The sequence below is a fragment of the Myotis nattereri genome (genome assembly GCF_964212035.1).
Source record: "Myotis nattereri genome assembly, chromosome: 7".
NCBI classification, from domain to species: Eukaryota; Metazoa; Chordata; class Mammalia; order Chiroptera; family Vespertilionidae; genus Myotis; species Myotis nattereri.
Genome location: NC_138082.1, coordinates 54,093,397 through 54,115,804, shown reverse-complemented (window position 1 = coordinate 54,115,804; position 22,408 = coordinate 54,093,397). Strand labels below are relative to the sequence as shown.

Below are 22,408 nucleotides of genomic sequence, written 5' to 3'. Positions count from 1 at the left end.
TTTTATGTGGATGCTTTGGTTACCATTTTTTCCTTTTGATTCTTTAAGTAGCTATTCTGATGTGATCCTCTGAACATTTACAAACATTGGTAGATTAATTTGGCCATTTTCTTTTTAAGGAGTAGAGAAGGATCAAGAAATTTTAATAGTTTTATTTCTTTGCTTAACTACAAATAGTGATTTTGCTTTAGAAACGAAGCAAAAATACAAGATATTTAAGTTTTTTTCATTTGTTGCTTTTGTAATGTGATAATTTAAAACAGAATAGTTATTATTTTAGAAAGTATAGTTCCTAATCATTCTATTAATGCAGTTGAATTTATGTTTCTACTACAGAAAATTAAGAAAGAGGTCAGATCAAAAGCAAGCTAATTAGAGCATACTCTTTCTAGTTGTCATTGCAGCATTATTCTTTTAGATAGATATTAAACCCCATGAAATCAACTGTTGGTCTCAAATCAACTCTTGAGAGTTCTCAATTAAGTCAAAGGGGAACAAATTTATAGTGGGTGTATTCTAGTTAATCTGTGTCATTTTGTTTGATCATTCTAGTTGTGACTGGTCTTTCAAGGGGAAAGGTGTTTGACATTGTCAATGTTAAATTTCTATTTTGATATGAAATTACCCTAAATGATTTTGAGTTCTTTAGCAAATAAGGAGAGCAGTGATGTATTTTCAATTACAGTGAAATTGTCTTCCAAAATTAATCCCAGTCTGATGAAATAGAAAATCAAAATTATGAGGAAAACTGAAAAGTTTGAAGAATGTAAAAATTTTAAATTTGAAATCAAGGATATGATGGAGCTATGATATTTGATACCATTTTTCGATAGAAAGGATATATGAGATGAGAAATGGGAAGATACCTCTAATATAGGACACAAAGATATTGCAATAGAATCTCAATATCCCAAATGTATGGGGATGTTATGATCATAAAAATTCAATCTATATCTTTTCTTTTCCTGTCCTCAGCATTGTTTTACATCTTTGATTTACTGGTTACATTGCTCATTTGGTACATTGATCTTTGGTTTCCTGTCTTAAACTTGTGTGATATAACTTGAATTTTTCAGTTCATATTGTCATTTGGACAGTTCTCTAGATATCATACTCATTTAAAATCTGGGCAGACATGACCAGTGTTCTCTCCCACAAGACACATTCGAAGTGGTCTTTTGTGGGATGTTATCTGGGTTGGGTGCACTGGAAGTATGCCACCAGAGAGAGCAATGGTCTCCACTGGACAGGCTCCCAGTACTGCTTTTCAAATGTTCCCAGTGATTTCACAGGCTCTTCCCTCCAGGAGACTAAATACCATGTGTTGGGCACAATGGGAAGGCTTAGGGACAATAAAGAGTAAATTAATAATTATGATAGCTATACTCTATCCTTATTCATTTTGTATACATGTCCCTCTTTTTATTCAATTACATTCTTACCTACCTGTGATAGCCTGTGTTAATTGGTTCTTTATTTCCTAGTGTTGTAAACACTAGAGCCTGAGTAATTGAAAGCAAGATGCTTATCAAAAGTAGATAAACCTAGTTTTAGAAAAGCACCCCTTTCTGTTTTATAGAAAAGGTGCTTTTCTTTGTAGTTATTAATCCTCATCCGAGGATATTTTGCCACTGATTTTTAGGGAGAATGGAGGGAGGGAAAGACAGAGAAATGTCAGTGTGAGAGAAACACACCGATTGGTTTCCCTCCTGCACAAGCCCTGACCTAGGGTCTGGGCCAGGGAGGAGCCTGCAACCAAGATATATGCCCTTGACTAGAATTGAACCCGGGACTCTTTGGTTTGCAGGCCGACACTCTATCCACTGAGCCAAATCGGCTAAGGCATAAAGGTGCTTTTTTGTTTGTTTGTTTTAATTTCACAGGAAAATACTTATTTCATTACCTAATAGAATACATTTTTTGTTACCTTTATCTAGCTTTGTAACTGTGAGGAATTAATTTTGATTTTACATTAGTTTACACCTCGTTGCACAGTTTTTGGCTATTATTTCCTTTCCATTTGTAGGTTCTGGCTTCTAATTTCTATTTTATAACTAAACTAGAGGCCTGGTGCACAAAATTCATGCAAGGGAGGGAGGGGAAGGGCCCCTGGAGGGGGAGGGTCCCTCAGCACAGACTGTGCCCTCTCACAGTCTGGGAGCTGTCAGTCAGACATCCTTAGCACTCCCGCCATGATCGCTGTGCTCGCCAGCCGTGAGCCCAGCTCAGGACTTCTGGCTGAGTGGTACTCCCCCTGTGGGAGCACACTGACCACCAGGGGGAAGCTCCTGCGTTGAGCATCTGCCCCTGGTGGTCAGTGCACGTCATAGCAACTGGTCATTCCACCGTTTGGTCGATTTGCATATTAGCCTTTTATTATATAGGATGAGTTTTTCAAATATTTTATAGCTCAGTCTTTCTACAATGTTCTTCCTTGGTGGTTTCCTTGGTAATTATAGCAATACTAGAGGCCCGGTGCACAAAAATTTGTGCACTGGGGGAGGGGGGGTCCCTCAGCCCGGCCTGCACCCATTTGCAGTCCAGGACCCCTTGGGGGATGTCCACCTGTCAACTTAGGCCCACTCCCCGGGGGATCAGGCCTAAGCTTGCAGTCAGACATCCTTCTGGCAGCCAGGGAGCCCTCGGGGGATATCTGACTAAAGGCTTAGGCCTCCAAGGGATCAGGTCTAAACTGTTAGTTGGACATTCTTAGTGCTGTCACGGAGGTGGGAGAGGCTCCTGCCACCACCTCTGTGCTGGCCAGCCATGAACCAGCTTCTGGCTGAGTGTCACTCCCCATATGGAAGTGCACTGACCACCAGGGGGCAGCTCCTGCATTGAGCGTCTGCCCCCTGGTGGCCAGTGTGCATCATAGCAACTGGTCATTCTGCCTTTCAGTCAATTTGCATATTAGCCTTTTATTATTATTATTATATAGGATGTCCCTCTTTCCCCCCCTTTGTCCCCTCTACCCAGCTCTTGCCCCCCACTTCTCTCTGGCCATCACCATACTGTTGTCTGTGTTCATGGGTTGTGCATATATTTTCTTTGGCTAATCCCTTCTTTAAATTCACTTCTTTAAATTTTTCTTTTCAGATAAGTGCTTATAACTGCACTATTATATATTTTAGCACAATTTAATAAATTTTGCTAGAAGCAATTAGGAGATTTTTTTATGTAATTTAGAAACATTTCAATTAATATTTTATTTTTAATTTTTTAATATTTTAATTTGAAATAATCTCATACATGTAAAAAAACTATAAAATACTACAGTATATTATATGTACCCTTCACCCAATTTCTTAGGTGTTAATAATTTAAACATAACCATTATACAACTAACAAAATTTGGAATATGTTTTTTCTTATAATTTCTTTAATGTTACTTAATCCATTTACTTTTCTTTTTGTCAATCTTCACCCAAGGATATTTTTCCATTGAATTTTAGAGAGAGTAAGGGAAAGGGAGAGACACATTGATTGGTTGCCTCCTGCACATGCTCTGATAGGGACTGGGGATCAAGCCAGCAACTGAGATACATGCCCTTGACTGGAATCGAACCTGGGACCCTTCAGTCCACGGGCTAGTGCTCTATCCACTGAGAAAAACAGGCTGCAGCTTAACTCATTTACTTTTAATCTATATGTGTCTTTATATTTAAAGTGGGTTTTGTTTTTGATTCACCCTCATAATCTGTCTTTTAATTGGTGCATTTATGCCACTGACTTTCAGAGTGCTTACTGATAGAGTTACTGCCATATCAGGATCCATCACGGGCAGCAGGCAGGCGGCTTCTGTGGCTTCTGGGGCCTGCCTGCGGCCTGGGATAGGATCTAACCACTGGCGGCAGGCAGGTCGCTTCTGGGGCTTCCGGGGCCGGCCTGCGACCCTGGATCAGATCCATCAAGGGCGGCATCTGGGGCTTCTGGGGCCGGCCTGTGACCCGGGATCGGATCCGATCATGGGTGGCAGGCAGGCGGCTTCTGGGGTTGCAAACGGGGGCCTGGATGGCGGCTTGCACTCACGCTGTTGGGCCCTGCCTGCAGTATGCAAATTAGCCGCCATCATTGTTTTTGGTTAATTTGCATATTGTGCTGATTAGCCAGTGGGAGGCATAGCGAAGGTATGGTCAATTACCATGTTTGTCTATTATTAGATATGATAGGGAGATAACCAGATCATTTGAATAGGGAGTGTAATTGTCAGTGGGATCGGGAGCAAATGTATGGATCCATAAAGAGAACCCACATATTTTGACAGTTGTATCAGGATTCCCTTCTAGAATTTATAGAAATGAGGTGGGGAAGGGGATGGACTAATGCTGAGTGCCTCCCATGTTTTGATGTGAGATGGTCTCTGTATTTAATCTTCTCATTTGGTCTTCACAACAATCCTATGTGAGTAGGAATAATTACTTCCATACTAGTGGCCTGGTGCATGGATTCGTGCACATTGAAAGGAAAATAATTAGAAGAAATATTTTAATATTGCTATTTGCCCTTTCTCTGTAATGGAAGTGTCAGCGCTGCCCCTCACCTCCACCATCCCGCATATGAGGTGATCATTCGGGGCTGGCCCCCCCTGCCTGGCTCCCTCAGCACCTGGAAGTTGGGCAGCAGCCCTGCCCCCTGCTGCTGCTGCTGGTCGCCGTTTGTGGGATGATTGGTTCCCTGCTTGCACCCACATTGGCCTGGCACCACCCGCTCACCTGCTCCACCATCCTGCTGCAGTCCCACTCTCGTTGGGGCCCATCAGGGCCGGCAGCGCCTCTACTACCACCCATTACCAACACTGCGTCACTGACGCCTGCCATGTTCCGCGCCACCCCCTGGTGATCAGTGCACGTCATAGTGAGGAGTCAAACTCTGTCAAACTCCTGGTCGAGACAATTTGCTTATTAGGCTTTTATTATATAGGATTATAGGGTCAAGTCCCAGAACTAACAAGAAGTGGAGCTTGAGTTGGAATATAAGTCTTTTGGATGCCAAAACCTTTTTTTGCATCAACAGTATTTTTTTTTTAAATATATTTTTTATTGATTTTTTACAGAGAGGAAGGGAGAGAGATAGAGAGTTAGAAACATCGATGAGAGAGAAACATCGATCAGCTGCCTCCCGCACATCTCCCACTGGGGATATGCCCGCAACCCAGGTACATGCCCTTGACCGGAATCGAACCTGGGACCTTTCAGTCTGCAGGCCGACGCTCTATCCACTGAGCCAAACCGGTTTCAGCAACAGTATTTCTTTAGGTGGATAAATCTATAGTGTTGTCCCTGGCTACTTGCTTCATAAAGTAAAAAACCTTAAATAGCCCAGAAATTTTTATTACATGTAGGTGAAGAGTAAGATACTTGCTTTTTAAATTTTAGGAAACATAATATTTGACAGGGTTTTTTTTTATTCTGACATGTAATACTTGGTCATATTTTAAGAATATTTAAGGAATGAGTGAATATTTCATTTTATTCCCTATTATAATGTATATCTTGACTACTGATAAAGGTAGAGGATACAAATAGTACAGCTTTTTAATGAAGGGTTACGTTTCTTACTCTTTTTAATTTTTAAAACATTTTTCTTGCTATTCAGAAGCTGATGAGCGCTCTAAACTAATTGTCAAATTATGGTGAGTTTTATTTTTCACTAAAAAATTATTTTGGGAAAGAGGCTTCTCATATTAAGCTAATTTGAATGACCAATCTTGTTGTACCTTGACTTGTTATAATGAAAGAAGAGGTACAGAGAGCTGTTTTATTTGAATAATAGACTTGCCAATTAGCCATCAAGTGCTTCCATCTGTGAAATTGTTGATCAGATGGGTTAGCTGGGATGTTTCCAGACTAGGGCATCATAAATGGCACTTGAAAACTGTCACTTTGATGATGGGGTTTCAAGTATTACACTGCTTGATGCTGTGGAACCTTTATTTCCTTTTGCAGTACCATGTTTTTTTAGAACATACTGATCCCACTTATGAATTCTGTGGCATCAAGAGAACTTGGGAGACCTGCCACTGATGTAAAGTTCTGCTTAGTCTGCTGCCCTGGCCTGTACTGAATCAAACCAGAGTGTTAACAGCTTCTTTCATGGCCTTCATGGTAATGTTTGGTGATGTGACTGGCACAGACAGGTGATGCTCATTGTTCATGGGTCATAGAGCTGGCACACATTGGCAAGTTTCTTTGCCCTTTCTCATTAATATAAACTCTCTTTCAAATGTCTCCTTTAAATAAATGTAGTCTAAGGCCACATAAGTGTTGAGATTTCTACATGTAGCATTTGTGTGAAATGAACTTAGTATCTGTCCTATAAATTTTAAAGGATTTAAGTTACTTATTGGTAAATGATTGTATTTTAACATTTGTTAATAACTGGAAAATAAAAATTTCTGGAAATAATTGTCTTATGTTCTTTCTCACTGTGCCACATCTTCCTTATGTGGTCTTATATTTTGTAGGACATTTTCTTTAGTAAGTTGGCTTCTTTGAAGGATTGTGGATATGATTAGATATTGGAGGCCTTGAATGACATTCCTACCTGAAAGGACTATGCCATGCTTTTGTTTTCTCACAAACCTAGATTCCTGGAATTTGGGCAGGCTTCCTGGTCACCAGTCTGTGTGGGACAAATTTGTGCCCTTATCACTTTGTGGACACCAGCTTGACCTTGTGGCTGCCCTGGCACAGATCTCTGACCTGCCTAAACTCTGTGAAAGGCAGTGTGTATTGGGGAACAATGAAAAGCAAAACTCTAGAGCAGCGGTTCTCAAACTGTGGGTCACGACCCCTTTGGCGGTCAAACGACCCTTTCAGAGGGGTCGCATATCAGATATTTACATTACGATTCATAACAGTAGCAACATTACAGTTATGAAGTAGCAACAAAAATAATTTTATGGTTGGGTCACAACATGAGGAACTGTATTTAAAGGGCCAGAAGGTTGAGAACCACTGCTCTAGAGCTAGACTGGATTCAAACAATGGATGAGATCCATGGTGCAAAAAGAGTACATGGAAATGTGGTGTTAATGTACAAGAAAGAGAATGGTTTGGGATCCTGTCCTATTCATTTTTCTTTCAGAGTAGATTTCCATATATTAGCCTCATCCCCAGGCTCTTTTACCTCCCAGGGCTGACCATCTCCTAAGGAGAGAACACCTTCTATTTAAATGTTTTGTTGTTTGTTATTTGTCTTACCTGACCACTGTGCCTTTTTTGTTCTCACAGGTTTGGCTGTTCCCTTTCCTAAGGCAATAATGTCCAGTAGTTAGTAAATATTATTGGTTAAGCAACAAGTTTCTATTTTACAGGTGGGGAAATTGAGGCATGTAGCAATTAACTTGTTCAGTGTATTATGATTTTAGAAGAAATACATTTGAAAAAAAAATGTGACTTCAGAGCAGAACTGAAAGATTTTTAAGTGCTCTTCTGTGGAGCATTAAATGGAAGTATAAGAAGAGAAATAGTTGTATGACCTGTGCCTTCCTTCCCTAAAGAACATAGCTTCCCCCTGTGCCTTTTGACCACATTTATTCTTTCAGTGCTTTGCAAGCATTTTTCTTCTATTATTTTCTGTCCTTGTTCTCTTAGTTCCTCAGAAATAGCAATTCTGTAATATTTTGGGTGATATCCCAAATACTATTGTGAATAGATGAATGCTTAATAAAGTTAGGGCAGTGCTCAGGAGTATTTCTAGAAGTCGTGAAGAGATGATTTCTATCCTTTATTCTCTGTTAGGCCTCAGAACTTCTAAGCCTTTTTTTTTTTTTTGCTTCTAATTAGCATAAATCAAGGAGTTTTTGGAGACCTAAACAAGGTATTTTTAAAGAGGTAAATAGTTATTAAAAATGAGTAGTATATGACAAGTTACAGAGTTCAAAAATTATAACTTTGTGTATGTTGAATAATTGTCCTGCCTGTCCCCTTCGTAGAAACACCATTATAAAATAAATACATTTGTGGAACATTGGGATGTGCTAGGCACTGTTCTAAGTATTTTAAAGATATTAACTCATGATCTGCAACAGCTGTATGAATTTGGGTTGTTGTTATAATCCTCATTTTTCAGATGCACCTGAGGCATGGAGAAATGTAGAAAACAGTGAGCCACCGATGGGGAAAAATATATCTAATATGTAATAGAGAAAGCATTCGTGTTTTACATATATATATTTAACTTCTACAAATCAGTAAGAAAAAAATTTTTTAAAGTGGCAACAGATATGAACATTGGAAGAAATGCAAATGGTCTAAATGCATGTAAGCTAATGGTAGTATTACAACCATTTTGGAAAACATTTTGGTGAAATTTAGAAAATGATAAAGATTTTCCTACCCTATAACCTACCAGTTTTTTTTCCCAATTATGTGTTCCACATGGATACAAGGTCATTCATAATAGCATTGTTTATAACAAGGGTTGGTATGCTTTTCTTAAAGGGCCAGATAGTAAATCTGTAGTGTTAATGCAGCCATACATAATACAAAAATGAATAGGCCTGGCTGTGTTCCAATAAAATTGTATTTGCAAAAAAACAATCAGCTGGCTTGCCCACAGGTTATAGTTTGCTGATCTCTATATATAATAATTAAAAACTACCTAATTATCCATTAGTGGGCAAATGTGTACATAATAGTGCATTAGTGGGAAAATGTGTACATAATTACACTTAACAGTGGCCTTTTATAAAGTAAGTGATCTTTACATATCAACGTGATTAATCCATCCTATATAATAAAAGGGTAATATGCAAATTCACCCTAACGACAGAACGACCAGAACAACCGCTGGACCAGTCACTATGAGGCGCACTGACTACCTCTTGGTCCCTTTCAGTTCCTTTGGTCAGTGATTTGGCTAATCCCAGCCTTGAACAGTCTTCTCTTCCAGTGGTACCCATTACTTGGATGTCAGATAATCAGGTTTTTATAATATTACTAGAGGCCTGGTACACAAAATTCATGCATGGGGGTTGGGGGGGGAGATCCCTCAGCCTGGCCTGCGCCCTGCATCTGGGACCCCTTGGGGGATGTCCGCCGGCCGGCTTAGGCCCAGTCCCCCTGAGGATTGGGCCTAAGCTGGCATTTGGACATCCCTCTCACAGCCTGGAGCTCTCGCAGTCTTGGACCCCTCGCTCCTTACTGCCTGCCTGCAGCGGAGGTAGGAGAGACTCCCCCATCGTCGCTGCACTCGCCAGCAATGCCATGAGCCCAGCTTCTGGCTGAGTAGCACTCCCCCTGTGGGAGTGCACTAACCACCAGGGGGCAGCTCCTGCATTGAGCGTCTGCTCCCTGGTGGTCAGTGCACATCATAGCAACTGGTCGTTCCACCGTCCGGTCAATTTGCATATTGGGGTTTTGTTATATAGGATTTTTTAAAGAATATTTTGTTCTGAGAACTATATGTTAAAGAGAAATAGCCCCTGGCCTCAAGACTGTAAGTCAGATATAATATTTGTACAAATTCTGTCAACCAAAGAGACACTACATATTACTGTAAGTAATATGGAACTGTTGTGATACCTTAATGTTCTGTTGTAGGGCATTCAAGGTTCTGCTTCATTCTGGGACCCTTTTATATTTCCAATTATAAAAGATAGTGTGTTTTAGCCACTCCAAAACGTTTGTTGTTACCCTTTGGTTTCTGAAGTTTGATTGATCCTTGTGAATGATTGTGCTTTATATAGCAAAAGTAACCAAACGTTGTGCTTGCTCCTTCCTCATTGCTGTGGGGCAGAATGAAAATCACCTGGTGTGGGAGATAGTCCCTATTCTGGTGAGACAGATTTCAAAGATGTCTAAAGTGATCGGTGCTTAAGGCATATTTCACACACTCATTTTTAAGTAGGTGAAAATTGTTTTAAAGTGAGTATCAAGGGTGGTCTTAAAGACAAAGAAATGTCACAGTTGGTCATAGTGCACTGGGCCATCAGCCCCTGTTACTTTGATCTGATGTCTTTATAAGATGATGGTGTCATATTCCACATTGCCTCACCCCAGTGCCTGTTTCCCACTGAAATTTTTATATTCTTTTTTCAAAAGTGTTTTTATTGATTTTAGAGAGAGGAAGGGCAAGGGAGAGAGAGAGAGAAACATTGATTGGCTGCCTCCTGCACACCCTCTACTGGGGATTGAGCCCACAACCCAGGCATGTGCCCTGACTGGGAATCAAACCAGTGACTTCTAATAAGTATGTTATTGGTTATATTTACTCCAGAGCCCAGCTATTTTATAACTGGGTGAAATTATGTCTCCATTGCCATGTTAGTAATTTCTAATTGATTTATCTACATAGTGTTAGGTATTACAGGTTTTTTAATTTTTTGTTCTTAGTCTGATATTTTTATTAAATCCTTCCAATATTACTGAGAGATAAAAGATTCATTATATGTATGCTAACTTTTAATCATACTATTTAGAATATTTATATAATTGAGTTTTATTTTAAATGCCTATAATGTTTAAAAATATATGGGAATATTAGCATTTATAAATATAGCATTTCAAAGCAATGTATCATTATTTTGACATTTCCCTTCTTATTTTTCTTTCCTTCTTTTTGTCCTTTTTTTTTTTTTTTTTTTAAAGAATTAATGTGCCATCTGGAAACCTCTAAGATCATGCCATAAAAGGAATTTTGGCTTTTTTGGCTACCAGTCATCAGGATATGTTGTGACTATTTACCTTACCAGAATAAAGAAACATAATTAGGAAAGTGTTTAACATATATGTTTCAAAACATTTTTATATTGGGAATTCCTGTACGAACATTATGGGAATTAAAAAAAAAATTAGTACTGCTCTATCCCAAGGTTAAGGTGATTAAGTTTTCATTGTGGGGTAGTTGTTGGATCCTGAAAGAGAAATGTAAATCAAAACTCTATGTGACTAAATGGTTACAAGCTACTTATAAACACTATATCCTGTATCTTCTTTTCAGTGTTAAAATAAGCAAATACAATTAGTTTATATGTTTTTCAGAGGGGAGAGTTGCAATAATACATTGCAATTAACTTGTTCTATTCTTCTCTTTTGAATAATATAGTCATTGGAACTGTCAGCCAAAGGACTTTTTTTTTTTTTTTAACATTTTTTTAACTCTAAAAAGTAACAAGTTTTAAAAATTAATTGAGAGGAAACAGCTGAAATCATGCATTGAAAGGGTTAAGTCGACATGAAAGAATTCATTTCCACTTTAATGACCTAGCCTTGCTGGGTTAGGACGATGGGGAACATGCTTCTGACTTGTACTCCTATTGCCAATTAACACCTCCTATAACAGGTTGCCTCAGCTAGTCATTGAAGCTCAGGCAGTAGAAATAGTTTACATGCAGCTTGTTTTTTCACACTAGTTGTTTAATACTCACAAAATTAAAGTATTAAAAGGTTGCTTCTTAGCTTTCTGGGTAAGAAATAAACAATACAGTGGTGGTTACTTGTATATGTTTGAATTTGCTTATTTTGTGTGTGCTTTTCTTTTTTTTCTCTTTTTGAATTTTTTCATTGAGGAAATTGAAGGTGCTGGTTTCATCAAAATTTTAAATTTTTGGTAGAATTTGTTGAGAGTTATATTGGATACCATAGATTAAAATTATTTTCTGCACAGACCACAGTGAGGTGGTACCCAGAGGGAAAGAGGTGGGGGTGGGCAAAGGAGGGAAGAGGCGTCATCTTTAATAGTGTCAACAATAAAAGTAAAAAAAAAAAGAATTATTTTTTGTTAACTATTCAATATATTATATGTTTAGGTTTCATTTCGTTTTAAAGTAGTCACCTTTATTTGTTGATATAGTTTATTTTTTCTTTGTTGAAAAATACATATTTTAATAGACCTTTAAACATAATTCTATAATGCAGGACCAAATACACACCTTTAAATAGCTAGTATAAAAATAAGTCCTATGTAATATTTACTCCCACAGCAACATTTTTTATAAATTTTGAAATGTCATTTCCCAAGATAACTTTATAATTTCAGTTATATTTGAAGTGTTGAAGTTCAGTGATACTCTTTATTTTAGATTTCTTTCAGCTGACACTTTGGTTCATGTTTAATCAGCAGGTATTTTAATAACATAATAAAATTGGCTAAGTAATTGATACCAGTTCACACTAAGAGAAAGGTGGAGTAATATAACTAATAGTGTTAACAAATTTGTTAAAAGGCCTGAGTAGGTAACACTTCGAGTCGTTAGTTTTTATCCTGTTATAATGGCAAATACCTTTTTTTTTTTTTTTTTAACACTTAGTCAACAAGGACTACCCAAGTAAAAGTCACACCTTTTAATGTAGGATCAAATTTTAACCTTCTAAATAGAAAGAAAAAAAAAAAGACAAAAAACTCAACTCATGTCTCATTTAATTTACCCACACTTAAAATTTGTGGGCTTGGTTAATAATTTCTGTTTTACTAAATGTGACAGATTAAAACTTATTGTACAGAGGTAGGCTTGATGCCTCTGTGGAGTCCATCATAGGTATTACATCTCACTGGTTGGGTAGATTTTCACGTTTATATAAAGGTCGACCTCACTTCTTGTGCCTGTGGCTCACTTATTTACCCCACAGTTCCGTTAGATGGCTGACTTATAATTTTAGTCAGTTTAAAGGAATAGGGTTTCCTCCCCTTTTAAAACAAACTTACTATAAAGAGTCAGACTTAAGTCATTTCAAAGTTGCCTATAGGAATTAAGTACTAAGAATGAGAAATATATAACGAAAGTAATTATTTCCATTTCTTATATATATGAGGGGGTATGTGCATTTAGTTTCATGTTTTTTACAGCAGTATAGAACTAAATCATATTCCAATTTTCAATTTGAAACATTCAGATGTTTCTTATTTATCTGTTGTCAGTGATGTGTGTTTCTATTTTATAGTGGCATTGTGTGAAATACAGATCAATTCTCTTTAGTTTTTTCTTTTGCTTAATACTGCTTTAGTTATACCAGTGCCTTCAGTTATTTTACCATTTGTTATCAAAAGACCTTGAAATTTAAGTTATATCATGTTCAGTCTCCAAAAACATGACTTTCTGTACTTGTTTATTATGATGGTAAAATAGTTGTTATAAGGTCAGCAGAGTTAACTTGAATAGTTCACACATTGTATAAGCTGAAATGTTTAGAGATATGCTGTTGATTAAGCACCAGGGGGGAAAGAAACATTTTCTCTATAATTTATTTTTTATAATAGTAATCGTCTAGGCTAATTTTTTAAATTCAAAAATATTTGGGCCCAGGTTTTCATTTGATTTATATCATACAATTTTCACCTTAGTTTACCCAGCATTTAGCTTAGTTTCTTGAGCCTAAATTCTTAATGAATGAAAGATGATTGAATGGTGGTAGGAGAGGATATAGGGGGCATAAATGGTGATGGAAAAATGATAAAATAAAGAGAAGTAAATGAAAAATGATTGCAGTAATTAAAATTCTCTACATTTATTCAGATTAAAAAAATTTTTTTTATTGATTTCAAAGAGGAAGGGTGAAGGAGAGAGAGAGAGATAGAAACATCAGTGATGAAAGTCATTGATCGGCTGCCTCCTGCACGCCCACACTGGGGATCGAGCTCGCAACCCAGGCATGTGCCCTTGATCAGAATCGAACCTGGGACCCTTCAGTCCGCAGGTTGACGATCTATCCATTGAGCCAAACTGACTAGGGCCAGATTTTTTTTTTTAAAAAAAATATTTTATTGATTTTTTACAGAGAGGAAGGGAGAGGGATAGAGAGTTAGAAACATCAATGAGAGAGAAACATCGATCAGCTGCCTCCTGCACACCTCCTACTGGGGATGTGCCCGCAACCACGGTACATGCCCTTGACCGGAATCGAACCTGGGACCTTTCAGTCTGCAGCTGACGCTCTATCTACTGAGCCAAACCAGTCAGGGCCAGATTTTTTTTATCTTATGCATGGGATGTGTAGAATTTGTCATTGCATGTGATTTTAAAAAACAGCCCCACATTTTGTGTGACTTAAATTTCCTACAGTGTGTTTTAATAAAGAGGCATTTTTTGGTTTTCATAGTAGAGTAGGAACTGTTTTGTAAGTAAATACAGTAGTGTGTTTAACTCTGCAAAGCCCAGTGTGCCCATCCAGATTTCAGAAAATATGTGGAGACTCTTCAAGTGTCCCTTGTTCTCAGTGGGCATAGTAACTGCTTTTGGGGAGGAACAGCATCCTGTGTCTCTAATAGGAAATGGCTCCAGGTAGCAGAGGATTCTAACATTGTAAACAAAGGAAAGGAACTAAGCCTCCAGAATAAAAGTACATTTGGGCATCTGAAAATGGGAGGCATGCTGGAAGTCAGAAATTGCATTTTAGTCCTGATAACCTATGCCAGTGTGTCTGCCTTTCTAACTACATCATAAGCTTCTTGAAGCCTTCATTTAACCATGAATTTAAGTGCTAGGCACAATGGTAAATACTTACATATTATTTGGAGCCTGGGATTGATCTCTGCCTTCACATTTGAAAAAAATGATAAATTTCTTCAGAGCCTGAGGAAGAAACTCTGGATTTGTTCTGAGAGGACCATGTTGCCCATGGATTCAGAAAACGTTAGATTAAATAAAGATAAACAGATTTTTTTTCAAGTATTTAATATTCTAACATACAGCATAACTTTGGGGGGTAGGGTATATATGCAAAATATTCTAAACTTGACTAGGAATGAACTCTTTGGATGGTATTTTTTAACTCTTTTCAAAAATGAATATTTTTTGAAATCTCTGTCACTCAGAATAACAAAGAATTGATAAAACTTTGTGATATATTCCATATGAGGACTGAAGGAGAGTCAACAAAATTTTGTGCAAATTTCTAGTTTGAGACTACTCAAGATAATTAATTAGAGTTATAAGTCGGGAAAGTTAGTTTGTAGAGAAACTTGGTAAGTTTGATTTTGAAGATGTTGGATTTGTTTGTCTCCCTTGGGAAACAATTGTAATGATTGCTGAGTTGGGAGAGAACCCAAAAACATCATCTGACTTAAGCAGTTATCAAATGTTTGAGATCCTTCTATAACATGTTCATAAATTTGAACACTTATGTTTTAATAACTCCTATTACAAGGAACTCATTAACTTCAACTCTTCTTTAGATAGCTTGGACCAATATAAGTGTTTAACATTAGTTATATAGTTCTATAAACTATGTAGTCTAAAATCAGTGGTTCTCATAATTTAGTGAGCATTAGAATCACCTAGAGGTTTTTTTCAAAATCCATATTTCTGGGCTTTGCCCCCAGAATTCCCGTTTTAGCAAGAATGTGCATTTCTAACAAATTCCCAGATGATACTGATGCTGGGTCTGGTTCAAGCATTGCACTTTCAGAACTATTAGTCTGAACTTTGTCTGAAACTTTTCTTATATTTGAAGATCATTGTTCTGTACCATGAATCTTTTCCAAGCTACATCAAGTTCTTTTGAACCTTTACTATATTTCATGATTTTAAGTCACTTTCCCACACTAAGAGCTCAGATTTTGAGACTGAAGAAATTTCTGAAGTGGAATCTTTTGCATACAGTCAAGAACTGGCCAAAAAAGGCTGTGTCCTTAAGTGCTATAAAATCTTTTCTCTGGCAAACATTGGAGCCTGTGTGTTTGTCTTATGGGTTAATTGCTAATTTATCTTTCTTGCTATCATAGCCCCCAAGAAGGGAGAGAAATCTGCCTCCATGTAAATGTATTTAGCAGCAATGTTCCACTGTCTTAGTTTTCTTTTTAAATTAGGAGAGAATTCCTTCAAGATTGTAAGTTTAAAATATTCAGTATAGCAGCAGCTGGCATACCTTTAACTTAAGGTAATATTGCTGATTAAGATGGCTACAGACAGCAGAGATTTTAGAGAAAGGAACTTTCAACAGTATTCTTCAGTTATTGGTTGTTATTTTGTTCTTAGGTTTATTTGCATTATTTTAAGAAGAACTATCATGAATGTTCTGGTTATGCACATATTTCTGCTTATTTACTTAAATAATTTCTAGGAATGCAAAAGTAGGTCAAAAAGTGTGTGCAATTGTAAAGCTTTCAATATACATCACTTAATTGCTTTTATGATAGATTATACTAATTCACAATCCCACCACAGTGCTGAGAGTGTCTCTTTTATTATACCTTCTCCAAAATTAGGCATTGTAAGGCTTGTTGATAGGAAAACAAAAACAACAACAATGTCTTACTGTGTTAATTGGCATGTCTTAAAGAAGGTCACCTGTTGAGGTTCGACAGTTTTCATATTTCATCATGTGTTTGTTATGTAATAATTGCTTACTATTATTTGCACATGTTTTCCATTAAGATTTTAGTATTTTGGTAACTTTTATGTTGACTTTTGTTGTAAACGGGACAATTCGTTTTTAGGGTTTGTTTTTTTCCTTTTTAAGTTTTTTAGTATTTTGTAAGTTTAGATTATGTTGTCAGCTTTATATTGTTATATTTGTTCAGTTAAGGTTTATACATAAAATGTGTTTTCTGATCCAGATAATTCATACACACACACACACACACACACACACACTAGAGGCCTGGCACACAAAATTCGTGTTCGGTACGGTCCCTCCGCCTGGCCTGCGATCAGAGCCATGTTCCCTGGTTCCCCGTTCGCCATTGGGCGATCGGAGCCTGTCGCCCGGGCAAAGCATATTGCAGAATTTACTTTCTTTTCAAGGCTCAATATTCTTTTGTGTGTATATACCACATTCTGCTTACCCATTCATTCATCAATGGACACTTGGATTGCTTCCATGTTTTAACTGTTGTGAATATTGTTGCTGTGAACATTGCTATACAAATATCTCTTTTAAGATCCTGCTTTCAATACTTTTGGGTAAATATTCAGAAGTAGAATTGCTCAATGCTATGGTATTCTATTTTTAATTTTTTGAGGAGCTGCCATACTGTTTTCCACAGTGGTTGTACCATTTTATATTCCCCATGGCGCACAGAGGTTCCATTTTCTTCACATCGTTGTTTTTTGTTTTGTGTGTGTGTGTGTGTGTTTATAGTTGCCATTTTAATTTTAAAAAAATACATTTTATTAATTTTTTACAGAGAGGAAGGGAGAGGAATAGAGAGTTAGAAACATCAATGAGAGAGAAACATCAATCAGCTGCCTCCTGCACACCCTCTACTGGGGATGTGCCCACAACCAAGGTACATGCCCTTGACCGGAATTGAACCTGGGACCCTTCAGCCCGCAGGCCGACGTTTTATCCACTGAGCCGACCGCTTAGGGCAAGTTGTTTGGTTTTGTTTTTTGAGATTCAAGAGTTCTCTATGATATATTCTGGATATTAATCCCTTGTCAGATATATAATTTATAGATATTTTCTCCTATTCTGTGGGTTGCCTTTTTGCTCTGTTGATAGTATCTTGATGCACAAAAAATTTTTTTAATCCTGAACAAGGATCGAACCCACAACCTGAATATGTGCCCCAGACGGGAGTCGAACCCATGAGTCTTCAGAGCACAACACAGTGCTCTAACCAACTGAGCCACATCGGCCATGGAGATGCACAAAATTTTTTAATTTTTATAAAGTCCAATGTATATTTTTTCTGTGCCTTTAATATCATATCCAAGAAATCATTGCCAAACCAATATTATGAACTTTTTGTTCTATATTTTCTTTAGTTACTGTTTTAGGTCTTACTTAATGTTTTTATGTCCTTGGTCCGTTTTGAGTTAATTTCTGTATGATATTAGATAAGGTTCTAGCTTTATTCTTTTGCATGCGGATATCCATTTGTTGAAAAGATTATCCTTTCCTTATTGAATGGTATTGGCACCCTTGTTAAAAATCACTTGTATTAATAACTGTAGAATAGACACCAGTTTAAAATTTTTTCTCCATATGCGTATTTTAAGTTGCTGTGGATCCTGGAATACTTTTTATGAATACAGTGTTCACTGTCCTGACCTTAAAGTATTACTTCCCTAAAACCTCTCATCCCAATTTACTACTGTCCTTACCTTCTTAAATTTTCTTAACTTTTTTAAATGAATAAAATTATTTTAACAAAATAATGTTTTATATGATGACTAGAGGCCCAGTGCATGAATTCATGCACCAGTGGGGCCCCTCGGCCTGGCCTGCGGGATCAGGGTGAAACAGGCTGCCGAGGGACCCCACCAGTGCATGATCGGGGCAAGGTAGAGACGCGGGAGGTTGGCCAGCTAGGAAGGGACCACGGGAGGGCTCCAGGGCGTGTCTGGCCATCTCACTCAGTCCCAATCGGCTGGACCCCAGCAGCAAGCTAACCTACTTGTTGGAGTGTCTGCCCCCTGGTGGCCAGTGCACGTCATAGCGAGCAGTTGAGCATCTTTATCATATCATTAGCATATTATGCTTTGATTGGTTGAACCGACGACCAGACACTTAACATATTAGGCTTTTATTATATGGGATGATCTCAGCAAATGTTTTGGCATGGTAGCACTTTAACTTACATTAAGTTCTCATTCTGAGATTCATATATATTTGAAATGCAAGCGATAAAAGCTGTATTGGGTGAGAATAGATGAAGAACTCAGTTTTTAAGTTATTATGTGGCATTTATTATTTAAAATTTTAAGGGATTTGATTTTTCTTACCACATTGTACATATGAAAACAGGTGATTTTTGTATTATTCTTGTATTTAGAGAAAACTTATTGTAGGGCCTTTTATTCTTAACTAGAAGCCCAGTGCCACGAGATTCCCTAGCCCGGCCTGCGCCCTCTTGCAGTCCGGAACCCTCACGCGCTCTTTACCGCCGACTTGCAGCAGAGATGGGATAGGCTCCCGCAACCAGTCATTCTGCCGTTCAGTCAATTTGCATATTACATTTTTATTATATAGGATGCTTCAATAAATATTAATGAGCTTTTAAACAAAACAAATCACAGAATTTAGCATAGAAATAGACAAGAAGCACAAAGTATACATAGACCTATAAGTGTGAAATGTAATGAGTAAAGCAGTTGTTTAATTTTAGTGAGCAAACCTGTTAGAGCAAGATAGAGTGTTGACATAATTTGGAAAGTATCATGTTTTTTATATAGTTTGTAATAGTTAGATGTCAAGGAAAGGGAACTTTAAGCAAAACTTATAACAATTATAAGTCACATTTAATTTTAATTTCCCAGACTGCCCAGTATTAAGGGGGAAAAAAGTTTTCTGTGTTCGGAATTACATTTATAAGATTGTAGTCATCTTGTAGGTAAAATTTACACAATGCAGTACTATGCAGCTGTAAAAAAGGAGGATCTCTTACCCTTTGAGATAGCATGGAAGGACCGGGAGAGTATTATGCTAAGGGAAATAAGCCAGAGGAAGACAAGAATCACACGATCTCATTCATATGTGGAATCTAATGAACAGAATAAACTGATGAACAAAATAGATCCTAAGACATAGAAGCATGGAACAGACTGAAGAATTTCACAGGGAAGGGGAGGGGAGGGAAGAGATTAACCAAAGAATTTATATGCATTTATGCATAACCTGTGGACACACAATAGTTCTGGGGGAGGGGGGGTAGAGAGTCAATGGGGGGAAAAGGGGAACATCTGTAATACTTTCAACAATAAAAATAAATTTTAAAAAATTTCTATGTGCGGAATTATAGCTATAAGATTGTAGTCATCTTGAGGGTAAGGACTATATATAAATTACTTTGTGCCACAGAATGTTATAGTAAAAGAGGTTTGTTGTTTTTGATGAAGATAGAATCCTTAGGGAGAAACAGTACCTTCCATAGCCTGTAATACTAAGATTAATATTTGTTTTAAAGGTAGTGGTCAGGATTTGAAAGTATTTTCTTGTTAGCTACACCAGGCTCCATTTGTTCACACCTGGGGTTTACTGTGTTAAATTTGTTGTTGTATGGGAGGAGGGGAACAACTTCATCAGGTGAAGTATATAGTATGTTGTTCACAGCTCTTTCAACTAGGGATTAGAAGTCTTTTGTCCCCCTCCCCCCCCACCCCCCCACTATATCTACTATTTTCAAAGAAATCCCATAGCCCTAATCTACATGCTGAAAATCAAGCTCAGAGAATTTGCTCTTCACATTGATCCTTCCACTAATCATGCTAGTCTGACAGCATTTTGCATTCACATTGGTGAGAAACATGACTAATTGGTGCATTACAGTTATTTTGGAGTGGAGATAGATTAGCATTGCTGAAAGATTTAAGTTTTATGTCCATTAGACATTTGCCTTAGTACTAAGTTTGATCTGTTTTCAACAGGTTTGATATCCCAAACTTGTTTTGATTATTTGTGTTGTACCTGAATAAAAGGATACTTGACATATTTTCCCCAAACTCTTAAAACCAATCAAGTTGTAACTTTACTTTTAAACTCATAAAGTCTGTGTGTATATAATTGATATGCTTGTTTCTAGGGGCCACCTACAGATGCTCCTGCAGTGGACACAGCAGAACAAGTCTATATCTCTTCCCTGGCACTGTTAAAAGTAAGTGCTGAATGGAGTAATTTGCTTTAAGAGAGCTCTGTATCTTTTACTTTGGAATACTTGTCATCTTAATCCTCTCAGACAAACTATTGTTTTAGCTACATCAATAAAATAGAGTGTTTTATTTCCACTGAAACTAAATTAGGTTCTTAATTTAAAAAGAATGAAGATCTCAAAGCTTTGTGTCCACATCTCTTTCTCTTACAGATGTTAAAACATGGTCGTGCTGGAGTTCCAATGGAAGTTATGGGTCTGATGCTTGGAGAATTTGTTGACGATTACACCGTCAGAGTGATTGATGTGTTTGCTATGCCACAGTCAGGAACAGTGAGTACTTTTATGGTTGCCTGCTGCAAGTAAATGTGTTTCTTTTCTCTTTACTTTTCCTATGCAAAATAATATTCATCATATTATATTTTCCTCATAGGAAAAATTCATCATAAGATTGAAAATTCATCATAAGATTTTCCTATGCCAAATAACATTCATCGTATTCTATTTTCTCTTCCTGATGGGAAAAATTCATAAGATTAAAATTCATCATAAATTAATAGTTTGTTGAATTAAATGATTGTATTGAATTAAATGATTTATATTTTAAGTGCATCCGTAAACTGAATGATGCTAACATTAAATCCCTTTACTCATACCTTCAGCTTAAACTAGCATAGCATACTGGGTTTATTATAAATTAGTCACTCTCAAATAGTAGGATATCAGTTTGATTAGTTTGAACACTTGTTTCAAAAGATTTCAGACTCTTAATTAGATTTTCACTTACATACATTATCTAGTCCTCATGTTTTGTTTCCATTGTTTTTGAAATATGACCCTTTTTTAAATGTTTCATATATGGTGATAAATGACTCTTAAACTTTTCCTATTCAAAATGTTAAGTTAAAAAACAATTTATGGTAAACTTTGGTCTTTTTGCCTATCATGGTAATTTGTTTATGTAAGAAACAGAATTCATACAGATTTGAAAGTCATCTACTGTTTAGAATTTTTACTCTCTCTGGAACAATTTTTTGTTTTGTTTTTTATTTTGTTTAGTACATTGGACTTGTGTAGATAGGTGTGTATTTTGACTTAAAGAAATTGGCCAAAAGACAATAACTGTTCTACCTACCTTCCAAAAAAACAACATACATATCCTTCTCATCTGTTTGCCTACAAAAATATAATATGTGTATTTTTTATGATGGATGTTTTTCTTATTGGACCTTATAAAATATCCAGGTTAAAGAAATTGTTTTCATAAAGCTGTTTGCTCTGTTTGAGGCTCTTTACTGTAAGTATGTTTTGATAAAATAGATGCTAGAGAAAAACAATTTTCATTTTTAAATATTGCAATATGCGTGTGTGTGTTTAATAAGTATTTTAAATGGAGTAGTTGCTACAGAATGCAGTTTATTTGTAAACAAAGCAAAATATAGAAAAACATGAAATGAGGCAAACTAATTTGGATCTGCCGATTTTCCATTATATTTATTTTGTACATTGGACATAGAGAAATACACTGCATATTAACTAAAGATTTAGATTTGAATATTAGACTATTATTTATATCTATCTTTTCATGTCAGAATATATGAAACACATAAAATTAACTGTTTTTATCTGTAACGTGATTCTTATATGCATATTCATTATAAAGGGATCTTAAGCTTTAATATTCTGTATAAGTGTGTGTTTGGCAATATAAAATAGAAGATTTTGATTCCCATGTGTAATCTGTGCTGAATTTGAAAGTTTTTCTTCTGGTCTAAGAGTTAGCTAACTTCTGTAAAGACATGTGTCTCTGCCTCCTATTCGTGTGTGTGTGTGTGTGTGTGTGTGTGTGTGTTTCTTGTGTTTTGTTTTTTTAACCATCTTTTAAAAATGTGGGGAAAAAAAACCCTTTTTTATTCTGTAGGTAGTAGCAGATTGG

At 36.8% G+C, this 22,408-nt stretch overlaps 1 protein-coding gene across 2 annotated transcripts in view; it reads left to right on the top strand.

Annotated features, from left to right (window-relative positions):
- Window positions 1–22,408, top strand: part of PSMD14 (proteasome 26S subunit, non-ATPase 14) — an 84,484-nt gene that overhangs the window by 21,358 nt on the left and 40,718 nt on the right. For both annotated transcript variants that reach the window (XM_081095921.1, XM_081095922.1), the window contains 2 exons: window positions 20,407–20,478; window positions 20,686–20,805. In XM_081095921.1, the coding sequence (XP_080952047.1) occupies window positions 20,407–20,478; window positions 20,686–20,805 (192 nt within the window). The remainder of the gene's footprint in view (window positions 1–20,406; window positions 20,479–20,685; window positions 20,806–22,408) is intronic.